This window comes from Lontra canadensis, unplaced genomic scaffold, assembly GCF_010015895.1.
Source record: "Lontra canadensis isolate GAN:19392208 unplaced genomic scaffold, GSC_riverotter_1.0 scaffold18, whole genome shotgun sequence".
Lineage (NCBI taxonomy): Eukaryota > Metazoa > Chordata > Mammalia > Carnivora > Mustelidae > Lontra > Lontra canadensis.
The window spans coordinates 16,892,417-16,911,889 of record NW_022631012.1 but is presented as its reverse complement, the minus strand read 5'-3'; the positions used below and the strand labels follow the sequence as shown (position 1 = coordinate 16,911,889).

General features: G+C 43.3%; 1 protein-coding gene across 12 annotated transcripts in view; it reads right to left on the bottom strand.

The window, feature by feature from the left end:
• Positions 1 to 19,473, bottom strand: part of ANKRD44 (ankyrin repeat domain 44) — a 311,506-nt gene that overhangs the window by 21,263 nt on the left and 270,770 nt on the right. For all 12 annotated transcript variants that reach the window (XR_004382975.1, XM_032860168.1, XM_032860169.1 and 9 more), the window contains exons 17-21: positions 15,879 to 15,950; positions 8,986 to 9,187; positions 4,773 to 4,860; positions 3,629 to 3,746; positions 2,091 to 2,307 (exon numbers count right to left, since the gene is read on the bottom strand). Coding sequence is in view for 11 of the 12 variants with exons in the window: in XM_032860168.1 (XP_032716059.1) it covers positions 2,091 to 2,307; positions 3,629 to 3,746; positions 4,773 to 4,860; positions 8,986 to 9,187; positions 15,879 to 15,950 (697 nt within the window). In the remaining variant the exon portion in view is untranslated. The remainder of the gene's footprint in view (positions 1 to 2,090; positions 2,308 to 3,628; positions 3,747 to 4,772; positions 4,861 to 8,985; positions 9,188 to 15,878; positions 15,951 to 19,473) is intronic.

Genomic DNA, 19,473 nt, shown 5'->3' with positions numbered 1-19,473 from the left:
GGAGACCATTATGAATCCTAACCTAAGGTCTATGTAGGGAGGACTGGAGACACTTGCACAAATGTCGATATTCAAAGTGCTCAGTGGAAGGGATCTGGGAATATGGGAGCTTGAACCCTAGATCTAAAAGACTGTACTGGGAAGGAGATTGCTTGGGAAAGGACAGATCCTCCTTCCCTGTATGCATCTGAAGTGGCCTAAAAACAGAGAGACCTGCTTTCCCCACCCCACCCGGCTCTGGGGGAGAGGATGTGGTCTGTAATCAGCACTCTTAATGTGTCTTCCCCTTCCAGTAGGTTTTCTAGTGCTAGAGAGCTCTCACAGCTTGACTCAGATGGTGGTTAGGGAGCTCTCATCCATTAGTAAGTGGGAAAAAAATCATAATCTGCCAACGGCTGAACAGGAGAAAACTTGTTCTCTGAAAAAAGAGAGGACTATAATGAAAGCATAATGAAAGGTCTGACATCAATATATGAGAGCATCCCAAAAACCTTTTTGGTCCTAATAATCAGAGTTTCTGAGTGAAAATTTTAATAGAAGAATTGAAAATGGAAAAATAAAATTATAGAAACCAAGTAAGAAGTATTTGGGAAATTATCCACATAAAATTGAGGGGGGGGTTTCTTAAACAAGATTGGAAACCTTTGTGCAATAAAAGAAAAAATTTGACAGATTCAACTAATAAAAGTTCAAAATCTCTGCATGGAAAAGGGTTTCATAAACAAGGAACAAAGACAAATGATAGACAGAGAGAAAACATTTGCAGCATACATAACAAGAGGAGGGTTCCTATTTCTAAGACAAGGTACTTCTACAAACATATGAGAAATGATGAACTCAATAGGAAAAAAATGGGCAACAGATGAAAAGGCATGTCCAGAAGAGGAAAAGGAAATTCAAATACATAAATAAATACACTATCAGAAAAATGCAATTTGAAATAATGAGGTGCCTGTTTCTTATCCTTCAAATTGACAAAAATTTTAAAAAAGATGATATTGTCTTGAGCTGGCAAAGGCTTAAGAAAGTAGTAAGTTTTATATACATGTCTGATGGAGTAATGCACTTTGATACTCTTTTTGAAAAGCAATATGGTATAATTCACTAAAATTAAAAAATATACATGCTCTCTTACCAATAATTTCACTTTTGGAAACTTAACTGACAGAATTTCTGGTACCATAATACGAACACACACACTGAAGCATTGTTTGTAATCAGAAAAAACCTGAAAACAATCTGAATGCTCATCAACAAGGATCTGGTATGAATAAACAATAAATTCTGGTATACACACTCACACATGTGTCTACATATCCCGCTGCACACTATAAAATAGACAACCATGAAAAAGACCCACGTATACTGATACATACCGACCTGTGAGAATATCTCCAGTAGAAACTTACGTAAACAGTACAAAAAAGAAAGTTATCTAATATTTGTGACATGATTCTAGTTTTCAAAAATAGATGCATATACAATTTGTATTTATTTATTATTCTCAAAGGAAAATTACAAAAGATACCTACAGAATTACATCAGAAGGTAAATTTGGAGATGGAGACAACTTTAGGCACCTCAGTATTTCCGATATGTTCCAATTAGTATGCATTTTCCTTTTTTACTCAAATACGTGAAACGAGAAATTTAAAATCTCCCAAACAACAAGTGCAATTAAATAAACAGGGGATATAGGACATAAAAAGAAATGCTGAAAAGAAAAATCATGTGTATACTAGTAGGCAACTGTAACAGATTATTACATCAATGTTTTTGTTTGTTTTTAGCTGTATTATTTTAATTCCTTGTAGGTGCTCTCCTTTACCTGGGTAAACTAGAAACCCTGGTTAAAATTAGTTACTTCAGCTCACGGAGGTTCTGAGTGGGAGTTACATGTTGTGATTAACAAAAATAGGGCATCATGGTGGTCATGAAGGGAAAAGCTCAAAAAAGAAAAAAGGTATCACAGGTTCAGAAAGGTCGGAAACCATGGTTTAGGATGCTACAGTACATTCTCACCTCTGCTGAGACCACAGCCGTGCCGGGTAAGGAATCTACTGGAATCAGTCAAAGGGCAATGCACTCACCATTGTAACAAGCCCAGTGCAGCGGCGTGTAGCCTTGGTTGTCTTTGAAAGAACAGTCCTCCTCGGACAGTGCCATCTGGAGCAGCTCGCTCAGCCACGTGGCGTGGCCGCGAGCAGCCGCATAGTGCAGCGGGGTCCTTCCTCTGGAGTCTTTACACAGAATCGACACTTCTTGCTCCAGCAGCATTTGCACACATTCCTCGTGGCCTGTCATAATCTGATGCATCGCAACGAGAAACACAAGACACGTTTCAGAACGGCAGAGATGCAGGAAGCAAGGCGGTGACTACATGAGGCTCGGTTCCCAGTGAGCAGACAGACGCCTGGGCCTTATCGGGGATACGTCAGAGGACAGAGGGGGACAACCCCAGCAAGATTCATGACAGAGAAGTCTGCGAACACACCAGCATCTTAGCAACATCTCTAGACTCTCCGAACATAAACTTGAAGGGTCTCATGCTAGAGCAGAAAATACCGGCTTTTCGAATCGGGAAGGTACAGGTGGAGCCCCGGCTTCCCGCTTGTAAACCCTGGGCACATCCATCTGCCTGTCTGTGCCTCACTTCCTCTACCTGTAAGCGGGAACAGCAACAACGACTCGCAGGTTGTAACGAGACAGTAAAGTCTCCCAGCCTGTGGCTCCGCCCACAGGAAGTCGTCAACGATGATTAGGACATTGACCGCTTAGTGTTTGTCTTTTCATTCATCATAGTGTTCGGCACCATTCCCAAGCAGCAACTTTATGATTTCTGTTTTTGTTTCATTTAGTTTGGCATGTTTTAGAAAAATTTCAGCAGATATGTATGGAGCATCATCCACAGTATACATATTTCGGGTGGTGAATGGGCCAACATTTGCAATAAGGAACAATTAGAAATAACGTGGCCACTCAAAACTAGGTAATCATCAGAATAAATTACACCTCCTGCACACAGTGGGAGATTAGAATAACGGGGCAGAAAAATATTTAGTGACATGGAAAAAGGTCCCTGATTTCCTTTGAGAAAAAAAAAAAAGCAGGTTCCAAATAGCATCTTCAGTATTCTCTCTTTTTAAATTCAAGACAAACCCCTATACAGCAAAAAAGGCTGGTGATACATGCACCAAAATGTAGTTATCTCCAGGGGGTAAGATTACAGGTGATTGTGACTTTCTTCTTTGAGCCTTTTTTTTTTTTTTGTAAATTTTCTAGGATGTGTGCATATTCAAAAACCAGAACCAATCCCACCAACAGCGGGTGTTTATGTGTCCATTATCACAATCTAACTTGAACTCTGAAAAGCAGGACCTAGGAGTAGCTGTTATTTTACCTTTGCAGAAGGTTTTGTAACTTCTTTCTTTCTTTCTTTGTCATCTCTGTACTCCATGTGGGTCTTCAACTCACGACCCGGAGATCAAGAGTTGCATGTTCTTCCAACTGGCTGAGATTAAGTACTTATCTTAGGGAACAACCTTTTTACTAAAGCTTCTTATGGGGGAAAAAGAGGAAACGGGCTCACTGCAAAATTACTTCACTAAAGCCGAGGAAAGGCACGTACCCCTCTGTGTAAAGCTGTGCAGCCCATGAGGTCAACAGCATCTACATTGGCTTCTTTTTCAAGTAACAGTGAAACAGCATCAATGTGTCCGTATGCCACGGCAAGCATCAGTGGGGTTCTAGGCAGAGAAATCAACCAGGCAGGAAGATCAGGGAAAGCGAACAAACAAAAACCCATCCCTTACTTCCAGAGGGAGGACCCCTCTCTCTTCACTTTCTCTCTCCTCTTAACAATTGCTTAATATTTTCTGAGTGTCCCCAGTTCGCTCCACGCTGCATGGAGCAAGCTATCCCCGTCCCTGCTCTGTAAAGGCCGCTTGGAATGGTGTTGGGGTCCAGGTGGAACAGGGGAAGGTTCCTTCTCAAACTGCTCATGTTAATCCCATCATTTTCAAAACTGTGTGGCATTCTCCAAATAATCACTGAGTAGGGAGTGTGTCTACACAGGAGACTCTCTTGCTCCTCTCATCTTAGTTCTACTTTCATAGTTTCTACCTTGAACTTCTGCTTAAGATTTTACTTCATCAAAGCTTCCTTGCTGTGAAGAACAGCCTGACAAGTCCAGAGGGGAAAAAAAACAGAGTGTCGGGACCTGGGAGGTGAGGTTCTCGTTTTAACTCTGACTCTAATTCACAGCTCTGGGGTGAGTCACTTTGTGCTTTGTTTTTGGCACCACATTCCCGAAAGACTAGGTGGGGGAATGGGCTAACAGATGGAAAATACTTTGGAAAAACAAACTCAGAAATGATAAAAATATGAAGTTTCTTTTTTTTTTATGATAGAGATAACCTCTTGAGGTCTGTCCTACTGTCATCATTAGTTTAAAAAATGGGAATGCTGCAGCTTCATAAGAGGGTAAAAATGGATACAAAGAAGAAACAAATGAAAGCAGGGCCAGGACTCATGGTCACAGACATGAAAAGTTGGCTCCTTGTCATCAAGATACACCCCTCTCCATACTCTCCTTGGCTATACACTCCAGCGCAAAGGCCCCTCATTGTCCTAGGGCTCTCAACTATGAATTTCCCCCAAACATACACCTCAAACTAGAATTCAGCGTCCACCTGCCTAGCTGTCTAACAAACATGACCCATGACCCGTTGGGACTGAACTGCCACCCCCAGGCCAGGATGAAGAACACTCACTGTCCTTTGGCGTCTTTCACGTCAATGGCTTCTGGGTTGTCCGCAATTTCTAGTAAGAGCCGCAAACACAGTGTGTGACCGTTAATTACTGAAAAAGAAAAGAGCGGACATTCCTCTTAACAGACTAGCACCACACATATCCCTCCAAAGCGAAGTTTATCTGGACTTCAGGTTAGTCGTTTCAGTTGCCGCTGCCAGCGCTCCCCAGGCTCCCCGGCAGGTGGCGCCCCAGCGTCTGTCACCCGGTTCTTCCGCCCCATCCTTCCCATCGGGCACTTCGGTCCTCCCCCAGCTTCTTCCTGTTCCTGTGCTGAGACCTTGTTCCGGAAAACCGATGTCCTCTCTCACCTCCTCGTATGGGACTGATGACCTCTCCCGAACGTTCGGCTGTCCGTCGTGTTCCCCCAAGAGAGTCACCCAATTCCTTATAACCCCGTGTCCAGCCTGCCTCCCGCCCTTTTTAAGAAGAAGGAATGGAGAAGAGGAGCAGCATAGGATGGAAGGAGAGGAGGGAAGGGGGGAGCAGAGGAGAGGAGGAAGGGAGACGCGGAACGGGTCCTGCCGTCTTTCCCTCCCAGTCGCTTCACGCGTGGAGGCAGACGCGAAAGCAATCGTTCTGACTGAGGAGGGGTGACGTGCACAAAGCTTCCCACAGGGCCCGTGTACGCAGGCTCTGGCTCGCCGCTCCTGGACTGGCCAGCGGCTCGCGGAGACTCACAGATGTGCCCCGGCAGCTGCCAGACAGCTCTGCCCACGAGCTCTGCAAACTACAACCCATGGTTTCTCTGCCTCCCGGGGTCTCGCATGGCTGCCACCTCCCGGCCCCTCTGGCCGCTCCGTTCTGTCCCTGGTCAAGCTGTGACTCCGGTGCCCGCCTCACCCCTTCCCAGGCGCTGCCCCATCCTCCCCTCACCCCTTCCCACCCTAATGGGGGCCGCCCGCAGGCAGGAAAGAGGGCCCTAATGTAGGCCTTGACCTGCTGGAGTCAAATACAAGGTTGTGCCCCGCGCACCAGGCGAGATGCTGCTTTTGGGAGTGGTGGTGTCTCCAGAGCAGGGAAGCGAGCCTCCCGGGATGATAACCCGCTGGGCTAAGGTATTTCCTCCAGCTTGTTGAATGGAACCCACAGCCTTACAGAAAACATGACTTTCCACTGAGGGAGTAGGACGAGAACAAATATGCTTAAAATTCCCAACGTGAACTTCTCTCCTTTCTGAACAATGCGAACACCATAAAACGCGCTGCTTTTACCCCACGATGGCTGTGGAGAGGGAAGGGAACAGCCGCAGCCACGTTCGGCTGATGAAGGTTCTTCTTCTAAGAGCTGCGTTTCACATTTTTGATTGCCCGCCGGTCGTGAGAGAATGCTAACTGAACAACGACATGTCTGCCAGGGACAATGCCATTAGAATGAGTTCACAGTCATTGACACAACTCAAACGAACGGCAGGAATAATGCCCACATTGTGAAGACCACGGCGCTCAGCTGGTTCAGCAGTGTTCCGGTTATGTGTCTCAGGAGGACATCTTGTGAGCCGGGGTACAGGCAACACACTGCTGTTGCTGCTGTTTTGTTTTTTCGTTTGAAAAATGACACTAAATCTATTGCCACTGGTAAAATATGCAAGAATTCAATGGATGCTTAAAAGGACATGATGGGCAGAGGACTGAGAGCTGAACAGTATAGACAGTGCGGCCATGAGAATGCAGGTCTCGTGTGTTTTCATGGATTTCTCTTCCCATATCAATTTGATATTCTTGAAATACTCATAATAGTTCCAAAGATGTTTGGTTTTTGGCTACACAGAAAAAGAGAAGAAAATCATCTAGGAATGCTGGAGAACAAACCCATTTCTAAGGTGGTTTTTGTTTTGTTTTGTTGTTTTGTGGGCCACTGCTTTGGAACTTAGCTCATAGCCCTCAGGTAATTTTTTTTTAAAAAGATTTTATTTATTTATTTGACAGACAGAGATCACCAGTAGGCAGAGAGAGAGGCAGAGAGAGAGGGGCAAGCAGGCTTCCCGCTGAGCAAAGAGCCGGATGCGGGGCTCGATCCCAGGACCCTGAGATCATGACCTGAGCTGAAGGCAGAAGCTTTAACCCACTGAGCCACCCAGACACCCCGAATTTTCATTCCTCTCTACTATAAAAGTGTAGCAACACGAGAATTCTCATTCGCTTCCCACACACGTTTTCCCCTAGTTGCCTTCTAGCGAAAAGACACTAGCATCTCCTTGGGCTGTGCCCTGTGCACTCCAGCTTTGTCTCAGACCAGCCTGGTCTCTCCCCAGCGTAAGTGACCCGGTCTCTCCCTGGCGTGAGTGACAGCCTTTTCTCATGTTGCTCACAGGCCACAACTGTCACTGCAACTCTCTGTGCCAAAACTCTACTCTCCATCCCGGCTCCGGGCCCTCCCAGTACTCCCAGGATTTGAAACAATCAAACTGCCTCTCAAATTGGAAAAGATTCTGGAAGCGCAAGCTAAAACTTTTGCACAGGGGACATTTTGTGGAGAATAGAGTCAAAGGACAGCCCGAGCGTCTCTAACGAATGACGTGAGGGAAATCCAAGAGGAGTGAGTCATCTTGACCACCAGGGGGCTCCATTGGCCCACAACCCGTGTCACGGTGGCAAATGAACGACAACGTTCATCCTTCATTGTTTACCGGTTTAGAAGGACAATATTCCACCATGGAAACAGGACTTTTGTAACTGGCAGGAAATACTGTACATTGTAGCTAAAGGAGAATGTTTGCCATAATAATATACAATTAATCTTTAAGGAGAACTAAATTTGAACTTTATAATAATACCAAGAATGCCCTGAACACCAAACTTCACAATGATACTTTACAATAATATCAAGAATACCAAAGCACAAAGTGTGATGGGAAATGAGAATTCATAGTTTAACCTTACCAACCATTACTGACCTCATGGCTCAAGTTTTTTCCAGGAATAATCATTTCCAGGTAATTAGGCAACACCATGTTTTTTCAATCTCTATATTGCTTTTCTTCAGTGGTTTGGAAATTCAAGGATATATATGGAAATAGTTTTACAAGACCTAACTTTTTTTTCCAAGTAACAAGAATCAAGTAACAAGTCTTTTCGAAAAACTGTCTCCGCTCCTTTGTTCCCCAATCCACCCATTATTCCATGGTCTGAATAAGATAGTTATTTCTCTTTATGAGACAGGATCTACCGTCCTGATCAAAGGCTGATATCATTGAATTCCTGACTCGAAAGGAATTCATGCCTTCGCTGAGCTACAGAATCTCCCACATTACCTTTATATCTATCTGTGTAAACATCCAGAAATGTCTTGACGGAATTTTATTTTATGTCTACTGGAGAAAAGTCCCAGAAAAGGCAAATTACTTACTTTTTGATATATACATATACTTTAAAGAGTCTCTATTGTTACACATGATACATCAAGAATCAGCACCAGAGCAAAAGCTAAGAAACATCATTTAGACTGGCAGAATGATGTACCGATTAGATTGCTGTCTGATGACTTTTTATGAAATAGCTGTGAAAAAATTGTTGATTTTTTGCTATAAAATGCTGTGTGATTTTGTCTTTGTAACTCATTTAAAGATCATATTACACCCTGTTTCCTGTTTAGGAAGTTTTTGGATAGCCACTGGTCAAAATTCTGAACTCTCTTCTGAGTTAAGAAGGCAAGATAGGGTGCGGAGGATTTTTAGGGCAGTGTTTCTAGTATCTTCCTTTATATGATACCATAATGCTGGATCTATGTCATCATACATTTGTCCAAATTCACAGAAGGGAGAGCACCAAGAACGGACCCTAATGTAAACTGAGGACTTTGGATGATTAGGATGGGTCCCTGGAGGTTTAACAATTGTAATGAATGAAACACTCTGGGGAGGGTTACTGGTAATGGGGAAGTCCGCGCATGTGTGTGGGTGGGGGGTGGAGGGAGACAGGAAATATATAGAACGTCTTTGTACCTTCCTCTCAGTTTTGCTGTGAACCTAAAACTGTTCCAAAAGAAGAAAGCTAGAGCCTCTCTGGCTAGAGAACACTAATCCTCTTCAAGTGGATAGTTGGGCCAAAAGCATTTTGGAAGAGTGTAGGCAGAGTTAATATAGAAAGAAAACTGAAATTTTATAAAAGTGGGGATGAAAAGAAATGCTGCCATCCTTTTCCTTTGACTTGCAACCAGACTCCTGACAGGACCCACCTGAGGCATGGAGTGGGGTTCTTTTGGTTACATTGTCTTTCACAAAGATGGACGCGCCCTGATTGATAAGTGCTTCCACACACTCTGTGTGTCCCTTAAAGGCAGCCAGGTCCAGAGCGGTGCGGCCTTTCTCATCCCTGATGTCCAGGTCCACCAATGACTGCAGGAGGACTTCCAAGGCTTGGTGGTGCCCGTTGTAGGCCTGCAAGGAAGAAACTGACGGCTGAAATGCTCGCTCACCCCAAAACCCACAACCACCCACGTGAGGGGCTAAGCCTCCTGGGTCACCACTGGAGACCGCTCCAAGGAGCACACCAGAAAGATGCTGGGGATAATTATTGAAACAGACAAACCGGAACATCAGACTGAAAAATTATAATGCATAAGCCTCAGGCTACATATGAATTTCTGCAAGTTCTTTCTTGTTTGTGAAATAATATGTTCCAAAGGTACTAAATGTATCCTTGTATTTATATCTACCCATCTAATAATCTAACACAGACTAGCAGCTGAATGAATTAATATAATCTTCTATCAGTTCAGTCCCAAACATACTGACACAATCAGAATTATTTTGGGGGAGACTTCTCTGTTAAACCTAGAGGGGGGGAAATTATTAAAGACAATGTGGACTTGATAATTTATCAGAAGCATAGAGATCTGTTACAGTCTAACATTTTAATTTCTAAGCACAGGACCCCGGGCAAGTTTCTTAATTTCACTGAGTTTGTTTTCTCATCTATACAATGAGAGCAATAAAAGCTGCCTCCCAGGAAAGATAAAAAGAGATAAATTCACAAGGTTTTCCGTAATATCTTGTGCACAGTGGATGCTTCCTCCTTTATCCTTTTACTTCTGCCATTGATTATCGTGAAAACACAGACACAATTACGGAAATACATTCCCGTGTACCAGCAGCAAGTTCAGGCCTATGATGAGGTCCTATGCTATGTTAGGTCAAGAGGCTTCCCACTACCAAGACACAAAATCGAAAGATTGAGAGAATTTGCATTAAGTCTATAAAGTTAAAAAATGTATATGCACACACAGGGCAAAGGACATTGGAAATAAAAAAAAGAAGAGGGATAAGGATAGGAGGGGGGACTAAGGAGGGAGAAGGAAGTAAAGAAGGAGACACAGAGAAGATCTGCCCTCGCCAGCCAGGGTCCCCTCTTCTGTCGGCTGCACTTTTCCCTTCCCCACTGCAGTGGTTACTCAAGGCACAGCACGTTTGAAAAGAAACTTAGCACAGACAAAAGAACAATATCTCTCATACACAAAAAGCTCTTACGAACCATTTCAAGACTTCGGAAAATGTACAAAAGGGCATGAAAAGACAGCTCACAGAACAAGAAATAGGAAAGGCCAATGAACATATAGAGGAAACACATACATTTTTTAAGGTGCTATTTTTCAACTACCAGACTGACAATGATTACGTTTGGTCACGTCCAGTACTAGTTAAGACATGGTAAAATAAAAGCAGGGGCACGGGGGCACCTGGGTAGCTTAGAGGGTTAAGTCTCTGCCTTCTGCTCAGGTCATGATCTCAGGGTCCTGGGATCAAGCCCCACATCGGGCTTTCTACTCAAAGGGGAGCCTGCTTACCTCCCTCTCTCTCTGCCTGCCTCTCTGCCTACTCGTGATCTCTCTCTCTCTGTCAAATAAATAAATCTTAAAAAAAAAAAAAAGCAGGGGCATGTGGGTGGCTCAGTCGGTTAAGCGTCTGTCTTGGGCTCAGGTTATGATCTCAGCGTCCTGGGATGAAGCCGCCTTGGTCTCCCTGCTCCTCCTACCTACCCCCTACTCCCTGCTCATGTGCTCTCTCTCTCAAATAAATAAATAAAATCTAAAAAAAAAAAAAAGACATGGTGAAAAAAGCAATCTATGCTCTGTTGCTAGTGTACGCTGTGACATTTGTAGAGAGTGATTTGACAAAATCTATCGAAACCTTTTTGAAAAACTAAGCCGCAGACAGTATGTATAACGTGACCTCATTTATATAAAAAGCAAATACACCCAGATATATACCTATCTATATCTATGTATATTTCTGTATTCATAGAAAATTTCAGGGTTATGGACACTGGGGAGGGTATGTGCTGTGGTGAGTGCTGTGAAGTGTGTAAACCTGGCGATTCACAGACCTGTACCCCTGGGGCTAATAATACATTATATATTAATTTTAAAAATTAATTAAAAAAAGAAACTGTTAATGGTGGATACCTCTATAATGGAAGATAAAGTCACGAATATATGGACTTGTTTCATTTTACTTTTTTAAAAAAATCATTTGAATTTTTCCCCTAAGTATATGTTAACAACAATTATATCCAAAACTAAATATAAAAGGATCCATAGAATTTTAAGAGTCCTGATAGGAATTGTTTGAATACTTTCTCTTGACATTATTTTGTGAATGATTATGGCTATTATATATTATGTAGTAAACATATACGTTACCTATATTATGATGTATAACAATTCACAGGCTGATGAATCTCAAATTTATTTCCCATTCGTAACGTCTCCTTTTACTTCTAGACTTGTATATTCAACTGCCCATTGATATTTCCACTCGAAGATATGCCTCTCAAGCTTAACACGTCCCAAACCAAATTCTTAATTTCCTTCCTCAAAGTTGGTCCATCTGTAGCCTCTTCCAACGCAGGAAGTGGCAAGGCTATGCTTGTTGCTGCCCAGGCCCCGAACTCTGGAGTCGTCTGTATCTTCCCTCTTCAGCCCAGAGTCGTAGCCCTATACGAGGGCTCTGGGACACTAGGGCAAGAAGGTGTTGAAAATAGCCTTGGGCTCCCCATGCTCCCCAGGGCACTTAAGTTAGGTGCTAAACTTGTCCCTACACTTTCTCCTTTAATCCTCACCACAAAAAATACATCCATCAGCCTGTGTTAAATATAGAGGCTTAATTAAAAAAAAAAAAAAAAGAGTGACCCTGCTGGTGATTAGGAAAGCTTCACAATTCTATCCCATCCTTTCTTCTATATCAGGCACTTGAAAGTCTCTTAAAGACAGAATGGTTGAAAGGCCAGGTTTACCCATAGAGTTCCTTTCATTTCTCACCCCTAGTCTAGCTTGAATTTTAGCATGCAAAAGCATGACCCCACAGAATTGAAGACATAAAACTATGTGCACTCAACTTTAAGGGCAATTTAAGGGAAATAATGAAAGTAACTTTGATTAGACAAGAACTTTCACTTACAGCCACACTTTAGAGCTCAACTCTGTAGACAAAGGACCATGCGATATGAAATTCTAGTTAGGGTTAAATGCATGATTCTGTCTTTGGGCAGGTATATGGTTCTTGGAGTCTACATAAAAGTATACAAAGAAGCTTTAAACTCTTTGAGGAGGCTCAGGTAGGCAGGAAAGGAGACCTTTCTCATGTCAGCAGTACATGATGAAAATTGCCCTATTTCTCTTTCTATTTCCATCCTAAACTAGCTAATTAATAGGTAGTTTCACCAATAATTTCTGAAATAACGAAATGAGGAGGTAATCACAGAAAAGAACAAACATGCTCGTTCAAAAAGCATGGAATAGCTTGGCTTTCAATAGACGGGCCAGTTCAAACCTTCACAGAGGTAAGCAATCAAATATTTTAACTTTGCTTTCCTGAAAAATCTTTCTTAAAAAATATATTGCTAGGTAACTTAAATATGTCTTAAATACAATTAATTCTTTGGACTTTTCAGATAGGAACGGAGGGCAATGAGGAGAAAGAATCTGGGATCTCACCAGAGTCCACAAAACAATGGGTCCATCTGGAATCTTGACAGCTGGACCCTTTCATTTGCATAACCTTGCTTCTTGATTTAATTTTTTCAAGTGGAGGAAATGTTTATGAAATTCACTGGGTTGATAACCCTGGAGACTTGAATCACTCAGCCAGGAAATGGTAACTCAAGGCAGGTCAGGTTTCTTGTGTATAGTCAAAGTTTGGGGGCATCTGGTTCTATTTCACTCCTAGAATTCATCCACAGAAGAAATAATGTGCTTTGGGTTTTTATCAAGCTAATTGCCACCAAGGCCCCTGGAGAGGGTGACGGGCATACTTGCAGGGTTCTTGAAGCAAATAATAATTTTTTAAAAGGCATTAGCATTTAGAAGGCAAGAATAACATAGTTTTAGAATTAATCCACTGCTATCACCCTGGTCAAAGCCATCAGCATCATCATCATCAACATCATCACTTCCTGGTTGCCCTGTTTCTGTGTTTGTTCCCTCATGATGTAAAATCAACACAGAAGCTAAAGTGATCCTTTTCAAACAGAAGTCATCTCATATCATCTGTATCCTCAAATTCCTCCAAATGGTTTTCAATTTGCTCTGCATAAAAGTTGAAATTCTGGGGCACCTGGGTGGCTCAGGCATTGACTCGTGTCAATTGACTCGTGACCTCGTGTCACCTCCACAATGGCCCTATGACAGAGGTACTGCAATTCTCCTCATGTCATGGGTGAGGAAACTGAGACACAAGGGTCAGGTATTTGGCCAAGATACCACAAAAACCAATTAAATAAATTTACAAATTAGACAGGGTTTGGGGGTCTTTAACTTACTCCTTTTAATTTACAGGTGGGAAAACCATGTCATGGTGAGTTGTTCACGGGAAGACTGGGGGCTGGGACCTCCTCTCTGAGTGTATTTCCCAGGCGCCTGCCAGCAGCAGAAGTGCCAAATGCCCAGTTCTCTCCACTGATAACACGCTACCCTGTCTTTACGTGACCAGAAACCCAAGATCTTAGCAGAGCAACTGACACAATAATCCAACGATAATAATCCAACAATAATTCTCAGGAAAAAATAATGAGAGATGACAGAATTTGGGGGAAGCTAACAAAGTCTCTTCTCAGATTACTAGCAGGTGACCCCACTGATAAAGGGCATGTGAATTCTGTCTGAGATCCCCGAAACAGTCCTCTCTCGAGGCAGCTAATGCTGTATGTGAACCCTCCACTTTGGGGTACCTTTCCCAGGGGCAGAAGATGGTTGTGCAGAGATTCTAGGGAGCAACCTTTAGGGCAACCTGTACTGAGAACCAAGGGGCATGAAACTTTATACATGCAAATATCCACCATCCATCCGCCTTTCCCACTCTAAGTCCATCTCCGGAACAAAGACGGATGCACATTTTAGCCTAATTGCACTGGACTCAGAATGTGTGTGTGTGTGTGTGTGTGTGTGTGTGTGTGTGTCTGTTGCGTGTGTGGTGGATGTGTTGGTGGACATGGCCGACGGTGGTGACCAGGATCAGCAGAGTTGCTGGCGACCATGTGGGGAGACGACCAGTGAAGCCTGGGCTCCGTGCGGTGTGATCAGCTCATCCCAGTCCTGCTGGGGTGGGGTCATGCCCTCCCCTTGCGTGACTACTTACATGTGCCCATTGACAAAACACTCCCCTCTGTTCTACAAAATCTCATCTCAGTTTTTCATCAGAGTGACGCTGAGAAGTGCTAATAGTGGATGGTATTAAGTGAACGTCCCAACAGTTCAACTTAGAGACCTGGCCCCTTTCCGCTCTTCTTAGAATTCAGCCTCCAGATATGCCCAGACACCATCACTGTGGCCGTGGACTTGAGGCCCCATGTTGCCGCAGCACCTTCTACAGGGGAGCGGCTGTTGCTGGGTGGGGCAGCCCGTCCCGGAGGCTTCTAGAGAAGACCTGATGATTACTAACTGCTAGCAGGACACCGGCTGAGAGAAACTGGTGTGTGAGTCTGCAGGCTCTGTCACCCCCGTGGAGAGTTTGGGGATCCTCGCTCTGAGCTGTTATGTTTCCCTTTAGTCAGGGATGCGAAGAGGAAGCTCTGCTGGTGACAGGATCGGTCTTCCTCCCTGCTCTGAGGTCTCAGCCAGTACAAGAATCATCCCTCCTAAAAAACCCTGATTTCAAGCGCAAGCAGGAAAAGTCGAGTTGCATTTATGTGTCTGCTCACCTTGCTCTCACAAGTTTGTGTTTAAATAGCTCACAGTTTTTAATTGTGGAATTTGGTTGATTTTGTGGTAGGCTATAGACTCATGTACTGTTGGCTACAATCAGATCCTTACAGGGTGCCTGGGTGGCTCAGTGGGTTAAAGCCTCTGCCTTCAGCTCAGGTCATGATCCCAAGGTCCTGGGATTGAGCCCTGCATCGGGCTCTCTGCTCAGTGGGGAGCCTGCTTCCTTCTCTCTCTCTGCCTGCCTTTCTGCCTACTTGTGATCTCTGTCTGTCAAATAAATAAGTAAAATCTTAAAAAAAAAACCCAAATACCTGTGTTACAGGTTTAAAAAAAAACCAAAATGTGTTCTTCAAATTTCCTCAATGTTTTAAATTGAGCTATTAGACAGTAATAATTATAAAGACTGTTAAAATGTATAATAATAATTTATTAAGGGGTGCCTGGGTGGCTCAGTGGGTTGAGCCTCTGCCTTCGGCTCGGATCATGATCTTAGGGTCCTGGAATCAAGCCCCGTGTCAGGGTCTCTGCTCGGTGGGGAGCCTGCTTCCCCCCATCTCTCTGCCTGACTCTCTGCCTACTTGTGATCTCTGTCTATGAAATAAATAAATGAAATCTTTAAAAAAATAATAATTTATTAAGTACACGGTGGTAAAGGCTCTAAGAAAATTGTCTCTTTTATTTTGCCATCATTTGACAATTGGGGAAACTGAGGCCCAGATGGGGTAAGTAATGTGTCTGAGGTCACCAGTGGGTGAAGTTGGGATTGGAATTTGAGTCAGTCTTTCTCTCTGCAGCCTGTGCCTTTAACCATGTACTATTTTCATTATTAGTTCTTACTGTGTTACTATACTATCATTTTAAGAGCAGCCTAGTTCTAGGAACACCTAGATTCCTTTTGTAACAGAGGAAGCCACCCACGGCATCTCACTTACAGCTAAGTGGAGTGGACTCTTGGTAGCACCGGAGTCTGAGTCTTCAAAACCATTGTTGGTTCTTTCTAAAAGCTGTGAAGACAAAAAGAAAATGTGTACGTGAGTAAAATTTGCTGAAGGAATCTGCCTTTATGGATACGAATGTTGACGTCAATGCCAAAGAGGCTTCAATAATGTAAAATATGATGCTTCTTAGCAATATAAGAAACCTGCTGCAGCACACCTGAAACAAGAAATCGGACATAGCCTATCTAAAACAGATACTCTAACTGAACCTTTCAACTTCTAGATCATCTCAGGATTTGCTGATGAGAAAAAGGCTGTCATACTGAAAGATGCTCAGCCTCACCAATCCAGGAAAATAATTCATGTTTAATCCACTTTTCACCCAGCAGATCATAATACTGAAAAATTTTAATACCTAGTGTGTATTCCATTATCAAACACACATTTACTGGAGATAGTGTTGGAAGAGACATATAAGTCTCCTGTTCTCATGGAGCTTATGTTCTAGGGAGGGAAATCATAGATAAACAAATACAGACATAAGAAAATATCTGCTAATGACATGACGTGATATGGGATGACTGGGAAGTTACTTAACAGTTGATGATCAGGGAAGTCCTCTCCAAGGAAGTGACAATTAAAGTTAGGACCTAAATAACATGAAGAATTAAACCAAGTAAAAGTGTGGCAGGAGAGTATTCTGGAGGAGGAAGTTGTGGAGAAGGGGGTACAAACGCATCAAACATGGTGAGTGGAAGGAACAAGAAGGATAGTGTGACCAGGGTATGATGTTGGTGAAGGTATCAGGAAAAAGACATTCTCATGAACTCTCTGAGGGAACAAATTGCTAAAACCTTTCTGGGCAATTTGTGCATAAATTTGACCCTAGGAATTAATTCCAAATAAATAATTAGACTAGTGCACGATGATGCATGTATAAAGAAAGTTCTTCTTTATACATGTACCTAGATTACATGTATAAATATACCAATGATTACCAATGTACCTAGACACTGAAGATTCAATAATAAATAATATATTAAAATATCCATTTTCTTCAGCGGGGAGACAGAGTAGGCAATAAAAGAAAGAAGTTATGCAGTTAATTAGAAAATGGTATGTGCTATGGAGAAAAATAAAACTGGAAAGGAGGGTTCAGAGAGCCAGAGGGGAGGTCAGTTTGCAACTCAACAGGATGATCAGGGAGGGGCTTACTGGCTGAGAAAAGTCTTGAGGGTGATGAGAGAGCCTTGTGGACATCTGGGGGAGGAGTTTTCCAAGCAGAGAGGCCAGCAACTGCCACGTCTCTATGGAATAGGCGTGCTTAAGAACATCCAGGATGCTGGAGCAGAGTGAGCCAAGACGAGAATGATAGGAAAGGAAACCAGAGGGATGGTGACATGGTGACGGAGGGGGTAGGAGTGTCATCAAGAGCATTCTGGATTGTTCTAAGAATTTTGACCTTTCATCCTGAGACGGAATTTCAGTGTAGTGGTTTTTTTTTTTTAAGATTTTTTAAAGATTTTATTTATTTATTTGATAGAGAGAGAGAGAGGCAGGAAGAGAGAGACGCGGAAGCAGGCTCCCCGCTGAGCAGAAAGCCTGATGCAGGCTTTGATTCCAGGACCCTGGGATTATGACCTGAGCAGAAGGCAGAGGCTTTAACCCACTGAGCCACCCAGGTGCCCCTCAGTGTAGTGTTTTGAGCAGAGGGATGACATGTTCTAACTTTTATGCTCTAGGGAGGGCACTGAGAGAACCTGAGGCAATAGCCCAAGAGAGAAATAACAGTGGCTTAAAGCAGTGGAGAGCAGTGGGGTTGGAGAGAAGTAGTTGGATTGTAGATATTTTAAGAGGTAGAATCAATAGGATTTCCTGATGGATTGATTGAATATGAATTAAAAAAAAGATGGAAGTCAGGAATGACTTCTAGGATTTTGTCTTTGCAAATGGAAGGATGGAAGTTCCATGAACTGAGATGGAAAAGACCAAAGGTGGAATACCTAGTGGGAAAGAATGAAAGTTTGGGTTTGGAAATGATAAGTGTTTTGGAAATGGTAAGTCTGAGATGTTTTTAAAGTATTCAAAAGTGCATACCAACCAAACAGCTGTTGGGTACATGAGTGTGGAGTTCAGGTATTTAAAGCCACAGGATTAGATGAGATGAGTAAAGTAAACAGAGATGAGAGATGAGGAGAGACTTGGAATGATGAGGGGGAGACAGCAGGGAGACAGACTGAGCAGATGAACTAGAAGGAACACCAGGAAGTGTGAGGTCTGGAAACCAAATGAAGAAAGAGTTTCAATGAGATAATGAGTAACCATGTCAGAAGCCCTAAAAGGTCAAGTAAAATGAGCCCTGAGAATTGACCTCTGGTTTTGGCAACACGAGACTCTTAGTGACTCTGTGAAGAGCACTTTAACAAAACACTGTTTTTATGAAAAAAAAAAAAAAAGAAGAAGAAAAGAAAAACAGACAGCAACAGAGATGGGTTAAATAAATCGAAGTGGGACAGGGACTTCAGGGGAAAACGGCAGAGTGGGAAGTTTGGAGGCTCACCTCATCCAGATACAACTAGATAACCCCCATATCAGTGTAAATAACCCAGAAAACAATCCAAAGATTGGAAGAACAGATTCTCCAGAGCTGTGCATAGAGAAGAGGCCACATCAAAGAGGGTGGGAAAGGCATAAATGTGGTTGGGAGCTAAATGGACCTGCAGGACTTCTGGAGGGAGAGAGGAACAATGGGGGCACAGAGAAGGGTGAGAAACAGACCCTTACACCAAGCACCCCAGGCACAGGAGCCTGCACAGGGAAAACAAATCCCCATAACATTTGGCTTTGAAAATAGGGGGGTCTAATTTCTTGAGTTCTTATGATCAGTGGGGCTTACCACCTGGAACTTTAAAATTCAGTGAGCTCAGCTCTAAGAGAGCCAGGAGGGTGATAGGAAGTGGAGTCCTGCCTTTAGAGAGACAGCACAACAAAGAACCCAGAGAGGCAGCACAGAAGCAGCAGTTTAAAAAATGCCTGGGATATATGCAAAGAAGATTTATTTACTAATCTCACAACATGTGCTAGAGGGGCAGGAATTTTTAGGAGACTATTCTAAGAAAAAAAGAGTTGGCAGGTATCATTATCCTCACTTGTCCCCTAGCCTAGACACACTGACCAATATTTTCCACCTACCTTGCTAACAGTACCCCTGGCCTAGTGTGCTGCACCACACCTGCCCCCTTCAATATGTCCTTGGCCGGAGCCCATCCAAATTGGTGCCACAAGCCTGGTGGTGTGCAAGCAGCCCTGACAGGAGGCAGTGCTACATCAGAGTGACTCCTTCCCTGGGGAGAAGGGAGGATAATGACACACACCAGTCTACTGTGGCTCCAGCGCTGGGCTGGGAGCAGACATCAGATCTGACTGTGGGCCCTGCTCTCCAACAAAAGCTTCTCAGGAGACAACACAGAGAAAATGCCCTGCAGTTTGGTGCTACTGCATCTCTGGCAAATCTTTGGTCTGACCCAACTCAAGCCCAAGTCTGGCCCACTGATAACACAGGGACCAAACCCTGCCACAAAACAATGAG